General features: G+C 38.3%; 1 protein-coding gene across 1 annotated transcript in view; it reads left to right on the top strand.

The window, feature by feature from the left end:
• The first annotated feature begins 550 nt into the window (after positions 1–550).
• The window catches only part of LOC118330454 (anoctamin-9), a 12988-nt gene continuing 2472 nt past the window's right edge, over positions 551–11066 (top strand). The window contains exons 1-21 of the mRNA XM_035664984.1: positions 551–995; positions 1712–1786; positions 2250–2372; positions 2500–2636; positions 3413–3462; positions 3557–3615; positions 4302–4381; positions 5453–5587; positions 5671–5764; positions 5847–5907; positions 7110–7192; positions 7336–7440; positions 7615–7779; positions 7870–7906; positions 9228–9339; positions 9535–9592; positions 9871–9968; positions 10063–10259; positions 10347–10499; positions 10621–10768; positions 10856–10978. Coding sequence (XP_035520877.1) covers positions 975–995; positions 1712–1786; positions 2250–2372; positions 2500–2636; positions 3413–3462; positions 3557–3615; positions 4302–4381; positions 5453–5587; positions 5671–5764; positions 5847–5907; positions 7110–7192; positions 7336–7440; positions 7615–7779; positions 7870–7906; positions 9228–9339; positions 9535–9592; positions 9871–9968; positions 10063–10259; positions 10347–10499; positions 10621–10768; positions 10856–10978 — 2114 coding nt within the window. The 5' untranslated portion in view covers positions 551–974. The remainder of the gene's footprint in view (positions 996–1711; positions 1787–2249; positions 2373–2499; positions 2637–3412; positions 3463–3556; positions 3616–4301; positions 4382–5452; positions 5588–5670; positions 5765–5846; positions 5908–7109; positions 7193–7335; positions 7441–7614; positions 7780–7869; positions 7907–9227; positions 9340–9534; positions 9593–9870; positions 9969–10062; positions 10260–10346; positions 10500–10620; positions 10769–10855; positions 10979–11066) is intronic.

The following is an 11066-nucleotide window of genomic DNA, read 5'->3' on the forward strand; positions in this document are numbered from 1 at the left end:
ATAAGAACAGTATGAAAAAAAATATATATATAATATAATATAATATAATATAAACACTGTACAAGAGAGAAAAAAACAGTAAAAAACCATGACAGTTTGTTGCAGTTATTTGTTGAACTAATGGTAGCTTAATGCCTCCAAAGAATAAACTACCGATCAACCTGATATTTATGATGAATCTAGGTTTTAATATTGACAATAACCTATCTTTATTGTCTTTATTTTCATGTTAGGTTGTTCACTCAAGACTTAACATCCTATTCTACTGTGAATAATAATGAACCTGTTCAGCCTTTTCCATTAAGGACCTCGAAATGTTATAAAATTGTAATTTCATGACTCAAAGTGTAGAAGTGTTGATGCATTATTTCTTTAAAAAAACAAAACAAACAACAAATGTCACAGTCAGTGCTGACTGATGTGTGTAGGATGACTCAGTCACAGCCAAGTCAGTATCAGTGATTAACAGGCTGTTAAAGCCAATGCGTCTGCTTCCATCTAGCGGTGGGTGTGTGTCATTATGCATCAGTGAGGAGGAGGCAACAGAAAATACAAGCCATTCCACTGCACCTGACAAGCGCCACCGACATAGTCTGTATTTGTCTGCAGATACTGACACACACAGTAGAGGCTGTTTGTTTGTTGTTTTATGTTTTGATAACCACATCGCTGCACTGACTCAACTGAACAAAAAAAAAAAAAAAAAGGTGGAGGCTACAAATATTAATGCTGTGACACCAGCAACAGGTAGAGTCGCTTTTTTTACATTCCTGAGCTCGTAATACAACAACACGTTTGTTCCTGGAGGAAGTACGGAAGTTGCCTACTGCCTGCTCATGAGCCCTCATGTCATTTTTATAGTCGGGCGATCGGTGAGCGAGGCACAGGCTGTGGGATCATTGAATGGTGACTGAGGCTTTTATTATTATTTTTTTAATCCGGTAAGTCGCATCTGCATTCAACTCCTCCTCATCATGCCTGACCACAAGAGACAGGTAGGTGACCTTATTCATACATACTAACACAGAAATTGTATCGATACATAATGGAGCTGATCTGAGGCCAGCTACTTCAAGCTTCTGTTATGTTGCCATAGGCCTGCTGCTGTCTGTAACATGAATGCCAACCCTGCAGACTCCCCACAGAAACTCATTCCAGTGCTGTAGCAGACCCACCCTTACACAGATCAAGGCTACATAGTAATGCTTTAACCTGAATTAGGGTTGAATGGGATGTATGTATTGCCCTTGGTATCATCTTACTTGATACCAAGCTCACATTGTACTTCCAAGTCTGCCACACCTTCACTGTTTTGTCCTGCATGTAATGTGTGTAGACTGCTCTCTAAGTGAATAGCATGGATTGGTATGAGCACATCTACATGTCATGCTGTTCAATCAGGTTATATTAACACTCCTGACTGACAGTTCATCTCCACAGGTTTCTGTCAGCTCAGAGGTATTCACCGGCACACCCCCCCACGTCACAGTTAGACAGGATTCTTTTGTAGATAATGACCTTTCTTTTGATTTTCACAAGCTTGTTATTACATATCAGTGGAATGATGAAAGCAGATGATCTCTTATAGTATAATCATTATCTATTGCTCACGCTGATATCTCTATAAAAACTCACTCGTGATGTGTAAATTTGCCATAATTGTGTCTATAACTTATTGACTGACATCATTCGTCAATATTTTCTTGTTTAGCCCAGCATTGAATTCCTGGAATTAATGGGAGTGGTGAGAGAGAATGGCAATGAACAGACACCATTTCCTCCTGTGGTAAGAATTTAATGGGTCCATTTTAACAAAATGCTAACATAGTGGTTGACCGATATGTTGGTTTTTCACTGGCCGATATTTAGAGAGCAAGGCTGCCGATGGCCTATAGAAATATCATGTATAATTTTATTCTGTTCTATTGGAAATTCATGCATATGTTGCAGGATGCATAAGAGTTATAGTACAGGGCTTGACACCAACATTTTCCCCCACTTTCCCAAAACTCACAAAGCGTAAAAAAAAACATCGTTCCACAGCAGCCACACTGACAAGGCTGCCTGCAGACGTGTCTGGACACATTTTTTATCTATTGGCCTTGTGAGATTAGAGATCAGACGATGGCAATTATCTCAAAATGCCAAATAATCGGTCTATCACTATGCTAACTTGTCATCTTAAATCACAGATTAAGATTGGGCCATATAATGTCTGAAAGTCTGATTTAGTCATTTTTGACACACAGCAGACTCCACTATCGTACGACTACATCCTGGTTGCCAAAACTATTGAAAACCAGGAGAGAGAGGCTTTCAAGAAGCAAACAGAATACATCGAAGAACTGAAAAAAAAGAACCTAAAAGTCACAGTAAGTGTGGACCTAAATAAAGAATGTCTTTACTCTTTATTTTCTTAAACAGTCTTGAATCAACTTGTGTTGCAAAGGTCCTGATTCGCTTATTTATCTCATCTCATCTCATCTATACTTCTACTAGAAAATAATTGATGATGATCTCATCTTCTATGGGATTCAAGCCCCCAAAGAAATATTTGAGAAGTACAGGTATCTCCTCAAGGTGTCCGATGCTTGTAACTGGAGCTCGGATCAGAACGCTGTACCGCTCAGCACAAGGTAAAACATGATGCCGTGGCTATTTTTGACAAGGTCCAGTGTGTATCATTTAGGAGGATGTATTGGCAGAAATGGAATATAATATTCACAGGTATGTTTTTATTAGTGTACGATCACCTAAATATAGGAATTGTTGTGTTTTTGTTACCTTAGAATGAGCAATTTTTATCAGCAGGTCGCTTGGTGGAGTCCGACTTATTTCTAAAGTATGGACAAACGAAACACTGGCTGTAGATTGGGCCTTTCATGCTTTTTGTGAGTTTCGCGGCCACTGTAGTTTCTCCTACACATTTCACAACCCGTTCTCATTCCCATATCGTGAGCAGTGTTCAGTTAGTTGCAATCTGGAACATCACAGCTAGATGCCACTAAATCCTACACACTGGACCTTAAAATAATTATTGTTGTTGTTGTAAATATGCTATCTGTAAGATCTCATGTGAACAATCTCCAAAGCCTGCACAGTTAGACAGTACAATTATATTTTTCTATGTAATATGGAGATGAAATCCTACTCTGTGTGTGTGTATGTTTGTTTGGCTCGTGGTGGGAACTGTTAGCTCTCTGTAAATAATGTTATAATAATAATGGCGCTATACAAATAAAATGGAATTGAATTGAATTGTATTAATGTGATATCCTAATGATCACTAAGACCTGTTCTTCTCTAAAAGACACATTTTCAGAGGCTCCTTAAATATTTGACTCGAATAATTAAAGCCTGAAAGTTTTTGCTGCAAGTTCAGCTTTATGAATAAAATTTGTCCTCGTTTCAGGATAAGGATCGTCCACTTCATTTTGAATCACACTCCGATCCGTTCAGGAGGTGAGAAAGAGTTCATGTATTTACAATACTGATCCAGCTCAGGTAACTGGACACTCTTTTGTGTTATTCTACTCACCTGTTGTTCTTCCCATAGAGAGTTTGCGGGATCTTATGAAGATGAAGGTTTTTGAGGCAAAGTTCTGCTTGCATGAGGTAAAAAATTCTAACACACAGTATAAGTCTTGTCTTTGTCCTAATTGTGTTACTACCAGGACTATAAACACTTAATTTAAAGACTGTGTAAATAGAGAAAGGAAACATTATCCACACATTATCATGCTTAAGATAGTAACACTAATATCTCTCTTCACAAGGTGGCCACAGTCATTCCCTTTTTTTAAGAGCTTCTTAAATTATGAAGTGAAACTTGGCAGTGCCCTCACAAAACAATGCACTGATGCCAAAGAAGTATTTGTTCGCAGAAACGCTATGCAAGTCACATTAACGTAGTGAGTCATTCGATGCTGGGAGTAAGTGGGCATGTGTGTGAGCATACATCGATGCATATGTGCACATATAATTATGTGCATATGTGTTCTTCTGTTTACCTACTAACACCGTGGGAGTTTGTTTCCACAAAATTAAATGTCAATGAAATTCAAATAATATTTGAATAAATACATCTCCAATTTAGACAGCATTAATGTTGGATGTTTATTTAATAGTGTACTGTTGGCTTTATACACTTTTAAAATCAGTTAAAAGGGCCAGTAATGTATATATTTACATTGTAAGCTTCTTTTTTCAGTTGGACTGTGTGCTGTTTTAACCAATATGTAGGAAGCTCTTCTTCATGTTGCTGATTTTCCTTTGATTTTTTTTTGTGCTTCTGCTTTCAGAAAAAGAAACAGAAAGAGCTGAAGAAGAGCTGGGCACGATGGACAGCCTGTCTCCAAGGGCAACCCATAACTGCTGTCAGGTTTGGACTCCAACACAACAGCCTATTCATTACTCTGCTCTTTACAGTTGCAGTTATCACATCATTATTGTTTTCCATGTCATCCCACTGTGAAAGAGGTTCAAGTATTATCAAAACAACATCAATCAAGTCACGCCCCCACCACGATGCAGCCATTGTGTGGAGTCATTATTTAAAATGATGGTTGTTTTTCTTCCTTTGGTCACCTGTCAATAATAACTTTAAATAAACAACCAATCACTTCAGATAAATGAAGGGTTTGAATTCATTAATTCAGACAACAATAACACAGCAATGTTCTCTTAAGCGAACAGATCCTGACTACAAAAAATAATATGGTTGCTAATGAACCTGTTCAGCCTTTTCCATTAAGGACCTCGAATTGTTATAAATTGTAATTTCATGACCAAAGTGTAGAAGTGATTGATGTGCATTATTTTTAACTAAAAGACAAATACAGAACAACAAATGTCAATACAATAAACACATATAATATAGTAAATAGAATATAAAACACAACATGATGTACAATACTTACTGCTGGTACAGATTAGAGTTGTTTTTTTGTCTTTAGATTCACTTGAATCCAAACTGCAGAACACAATGCAAACATGAATTATGTTTCCAAGATTCTTGTGAATTCCTGTTAGCAGTGAACTAACATTTCAGCTCCCACGTTAAGCCGATCAGCAAACAATAGTAACAAGATACGCTGTACATCATCACACTTTGTTTTGTCAAAATCAGCCGAGTACTTGTTGTCCTTTAGATATCAGGAGGCTAAAACACATATAAGTCAATATTCTACAGATTATACAATATACATTTAGCAAATGATGGTTTAGTACACATACAATGCTTTAACATATCACTTAAACTGCATGTCTCTTACATCATGTGTACAATATATTATAAACATAGACATATTGTATGTCTATATATTATATTGTATGTATTCAGTATGAAATTGGTTGATTTGATATATATAATATATACATTTTCCCTTTTTGTGTTTGTGTTTGTGTGTGTGGTGGTGTGCTGTGTGTGTGTGTGTGTGTGTTCTAATGGCAGGAACTACTTTGGGGAGAAAGTGGCCTTGTACTACCTGTGGTTGGGCTGGTACACATATCTGCTCATCCCACCTGCTCTTATTGGGGTCATAGTCTTCCTTTATGGCCTTGCCTTCTTCAACAGCTCACCTCTCATGTAAGTGTCTCCACAACTCCACACTATCTGTGTCATAACTGAGCATTCACACTGCAATAAATAAAATGCTTATTGTGTTGTAGAAAGGAGGTTTGTGAGGCTGACACCGTCATGTGTCCACTTTGCGACAATAAGTGCAAAGTGTGGCAGCTCTCCGACACCTGCACATATGCCAAGGTACATCAGTGCTTTTACAGTAGACAGCTTATTGTTTGCTTATTGTCTGTTTGTGCTCACAGCCAGTCTCGTCTGCCTACAGGTGAGCCTGCTGTTCGATAATAATGGCACAGTGCTCTTTGCCATGTTCATGGCAGTGTGGGGTGAGTTTTTTTTTGCAGCTATTGGACATAACTATTCTTGTGTTGATAGAAATAATTATTTATTTATTTAACATTCATAGATTAGTGTGATTTATCACAGTCATACTACCTGCATATGCAGTTATGCTTCACAGCCATTAAAGCCCTTGCAACACGCACTAATAAAAAAATAATTGAAAATCAGGGTGAAAAACTCTTCTCCAGTGCTGTTGTTTTTTCATCCAAATGTTTTTGGCTATACAGGACGACGACAAAGAAGTCTTTTATCTGATTTATTTTATCCAACTGGATGTTTTTTTATATTCACTGAGACATGCACTGCCAAGGAGATGCCACATCACTGAGAGAACCTACTCGTCCTGGCCATCTGGCCACGGGGGTGGTCAAGCAGTTATCTATAAGAACATATAAACGTTATTTTACTGCCTTATTCAGCTTTTCTGCTTTTAATACCTCCCTGTTTTTGTAGATTTTTACATGTTTACAGTCCATCATCAGACCGTTTCTCATATCAAATGCATACTAAAAAAATAAGGATTCAGTCAAGATTATTATTACTGTTTACTTTATTAGCACATCAGAGGGTAGAGTACATTTAACATGAACAGCCACTGCAGTCAGAGAAAGAAGTGATTACATGTGTATATGGGAAGGAAGCTTGTGAGGGTGGAGTGAGATAAAAGAAGAGAAAGAGTGCATCAAGGACAGGAAAGTGGAACACTGATAATGCTAAATGAAAGTCCCCCTACAGCACAGGTTAAAAATACCCTATAATTTTGCATTCACCATTTGAAAACAAGTCAACAATGGCTGGAGCTCAGATTTACCATCAAAGTAGCACTTTACCACAGAAGAACAGATCATTTTTTGAGTTTGCTGCCAAATGTTTTTTTCTTTTTAATTTCTGTTTTTAACTAAAGCCTTTTATGATCTTAGCCTAGTACAAACTATTTTCAAAGTTGCCTTACTTCCCAAGACTTCAATACTTTCCCCATCTGTGTAAAGGTGTGTCTAAGTAGTTTCACCACAATAGTTTTGGGTGGTGGGCCCTGTGCCAGTATGCCATAACTGAAAGCAAATATGTGTGGTTATTAAAAGTTATTAAATGCACAATGGATGTGTGTTTCCAAAACTGTTATTCAGTCCTCATGTTGTTGTTCCAGTAGACTTTATGAACTCATATAAATCCCTGATCTTCACAGCAACACTGTTTTTGGAGTTCTGGAAGAGGCATCGGGCTTCCTTTGTGTGCGAATGGAAAGTGTCTGACTGGTGTGAGGAGGAGGTTTGATCAGTTTTATACCATTTTTAAAATTATAAGTATCATTATTATTATTATTATTATTAATATTACATTTCAGTAATGTGTACCAGGTCAGTGTTCAATGGAATGTGTGTGGGTTTTTTTTCTTTTATGTTTAACTGTAGGAAGAACTGATCCTGGAGATTGTGAACAATGCCAACTGTGAACCAAAACAATACAAGCACTCCTATCTGCGCAGCACTCTGGTTTTAATCTGTGTCACAGCTATGGTGAGTGTCATTTTTAAACTGTTCACATATAGTATTTAAATGACTAAAGCTTGTAATGTTAATGTGTAGGCATGTACACTAGTTAAAATAAGAATTAAGTGCTGCAAAAAAGATGTAGTTAATGGAGGCCTTCACAAGATTGTTATACAAATGAGTGTTTTTGTGTTTCCACAGATATTGGTGATCATTGGCCTGACACATGCCTTGGTGGTGTTCAGGGTGATTGCAGCCGTGCTCTTGGCCCAGGGATCATGGGAGTTCCTGAGCGACCACTCCAACACTGGGGCAATGATGCTGGGAGCCGTCCTCCATTATCTCATCATCACTGTCATGACACGGGTATGCAGGTCTTTAAATTTCCATCTGTTTCTTTATAGTAATAATAATAATATAGTAATATCCTCTGTGACTCTGTCTTTGTTTTTGCAGATCAACAGGATTGTAGCCATGAAGCTCTGTGAAATAGGTACGTTTACTGTGCCTATACCTGTATGTAATCCTATTTATGGCACTAAATATGATGCTGGTACACTAATATCCAGCAAAAATAATTGATAGCTTTAACACATCCTCCTTTTAAGATTGAATGCAATGCGCTTCAGGATTAGAAACAGGTTTATAGTTGTTGGTGTGATGGTCAGTGAAAACAGGCAAACAAATCCAAATACTGGGGTGGAAGCAGGAACGCAGGTGATCGGACAGGTAGCAGGTCAGACTAAACAGATAACAGACAGGTAACTAGCAGCAGGAAGGTGTCAGTGCTCTTGTCTTTTAACTCATGTTAAAAACAATAGCAGGGGGAAACCCAAAAACTTCAAGGTGCTGTACAATGTAGTTAAAAGCAAGACAACTCAAAGTTAAAAAACATAATAAAACTGAGATAGATCTATATAAAAGTAAGACCAAAAATAAGATAAAATAATAAAATAAATGAAAATAAAAAATATATATAATAATATTAACATATAGTGATAAAATAATGAATCAAGTGAACATATACAGAGCAGCTGTTTCTTTATTATATGAAAGCCTGTTCATGAACGAACAACAGTTTGCTGACGTCAGGGTGGACATTGGAACTGGGCCGCCATATACACTGAATGTGGTAATGAGGGGAAGTTTTAAAGCGAAGTGACAATCAGCTGATATCCAGAGGAGGGAAACTCACTGAAGGCAACTAGAGGGAAAGTAAAGTCTGAAGTTGAGCATGGCTACATCTGTGAGCTGATTCCCAACCTGGGGGTTAGAACTAATGGGGGAACATTTTTGCTATTTTGATGTAAAGAAATCCGGAATGTTTTAGCGCCTTGGGCCTCTAAAAAACTTTCTTCAATGTAAAGGGTCACAAACCAAAAAGCATGTGACCCAATGATGAGCCCCTTTGCTTTAGTTTGGTGGAGGTGCTGCATGGTATACTTTTGCCTTGGACTTATTTGTGACCTTTTTCACGACAGACATAAGACTTGTCATGGCAGAAGGAGCAGAAGGGGTCATTAATAACCATTAATGAGGTTATTGATTACACCTGTGCTTTTCCTGCCATCCTGTTGTTGTATCGTGCAGCGAGCCAATCATGCTCAGCTGTAATGTGTTTCTAAAAACTGCCTGTAAAAAATAAACAGGAACTTTTCTTTAACAATGTGTGCATCAACATGCAATTGTTCAGATAAAGTAAATGTAAATAGAGATAGTAATATAAAAGATATAAAACTTGTGTGTGAGATTGTGCCATCCATGGACGAGATAGTGAACTACATGAACACTGATATGAAGCCTGTTTTTACCAGAGAAAACCAGATCGTTTGCCACCACAGAGAAGAGTTTCACAGTCAAGATGTTCACCTTCCAGTTCTTCACCTATTTCTCGTCCCTCTTCTACGTAGCCTTTTTTCTTGGCAGGTATGAACTACTATGAACTAGTAAACTCTTATGCTTATTAACACAATTTTAACCAACATTTCATCCAAGACTACAAGACATTGTCTAAACCTGAAGGATCTTAAATGAATGTCCAAATGAAAGGAACTCATCATCGTTACTCATTAATGTACAGTGTCCTAATGTGACGGACTGTTTTTGTAACATATATGACAGGATAAATGGCCATCCTGGCGGTTATGTCCGAATTGCAGGGAAGTGGAGGCTGGAGGAGGTGAGTATATATCGGTCAGCCGATATTGGCCTATTGCAGATTATCATCATATTAGTGATAACCTGCAATAGGCCTGCAATACGCCAATAGGCCTGCAATACAGCCTGCAATACGGCAGAAAAAAAACAGTTTTCATATCGGCACATATCGATGATGACATCGATGCCAATACGAAAACTGTTTTTTTTCTGGCATACAGTGCAAAAAGACTTGGTGTTTCACTATTTATTTGAATATTGTGTCTGATTGCTCCAAACATTTCACTCTCCCCTGTGCAGTGTCATCCTAGCGGGTGTCTCACAGACCTGTTCATCCAAATGGCGATCATAATGGTACTCAAGCAGACCATCAGCAATGTCTTTGAGTTCACAGGCCCGTATGTATAAATCAGATTTTTAATTATATAATGATTATGTGCACCATATAATCCACTTTACTTACGACGGGTCTCTGTCTGTTATTTGTATCAGCTGGTTCTGTAGGTGGGTGAAGAGAAGACGGACCCAGAAGCTGCAGAGGAAATGCGCCCACTGCTATCTGAAAGACGAATCCGAGGCCAGACATGGAGCTGAACTGTGTGACAACTGCAAGCTTCGAGACTGGCTCAGCAACTACCGTCTCAACGATGTCGACTCCTTTAGCCTGTTTAATGAGTTTCTGGAGATGGGTATGAACTAAATTCTGTATCACAAGACGTTACACAAATACTGAACTGCTTTTTGACAAATACTGTTCTTCTTTGCTCTCTCGTTAGTGATCCAGTTCAGCTTTACCACCATATTTGTGGCAGCATTTCCTCTTGCTCCTCTGCTAGCCCTCATTAATAATGTCATTGAGATACGCTTGGACGCCATTAAAATGGTCACTCTGGAGCGCAGACTGGTTCCCAAGAAAACCAACGATATTGGTGAGGGTCACATTTGAACGAAGAATTAAGATGTTAACTCTTTCTTGGCAGTGAAATGTTGTTTGCCTGTTAATAATATATAAGTCAAATTATCCTCACATCAGTGTTTCCTTTTATTCAGGTGTGTGGATAGATGTACTGGAGGCTATTGGTGTCTTAGCCGTCATTGCAAATGGGCTGGTCATTGGTGTCTCTTCAGACTTCATCCCTCGATTGGTGTATCGCTACCGCTACGGCCCATGTGCCAACGGCACAGCAGCAGATATTGAGTGAGAATGTGCATTCTTCAAGAAAATATGTAGTCTGTCATGTTGTGTGCAACACTCACTCTTAAAAAAATTCTTCTATTTTTCAAGCTGCATGGTTGGCTACGTCAACAACTCTCTCTCCATTGCACGAATGGGTGATGAGAACATATTCAATGAGTTCTTACCCAATCAGATGGTCACTGCGAGTGGATTGAATGTCTCCTACTGCAGGTTTGTTCTCTTTTAATCTTATTTATTTGTCTTCTACAGTTGAAGAGCAAGGGCGTAGGAACCAGGGGGGACGTGTCCCCTCCAGTAT

This window comes from Morone saxatilis, unplaced genomic scaffold, assembly GCF_004916995.1.
Source record: "Morone saxatilis isolate NCDOM2014 unplaced genomic scaffold, NCSU_SB_2.0 Contig2, whole genome shotgun sequence".
Lineage (NCBI taxonomy): Eukaryota > Metazoa > Chordata > Actinopteri > Moronidae > Morone > Morone saxatilis.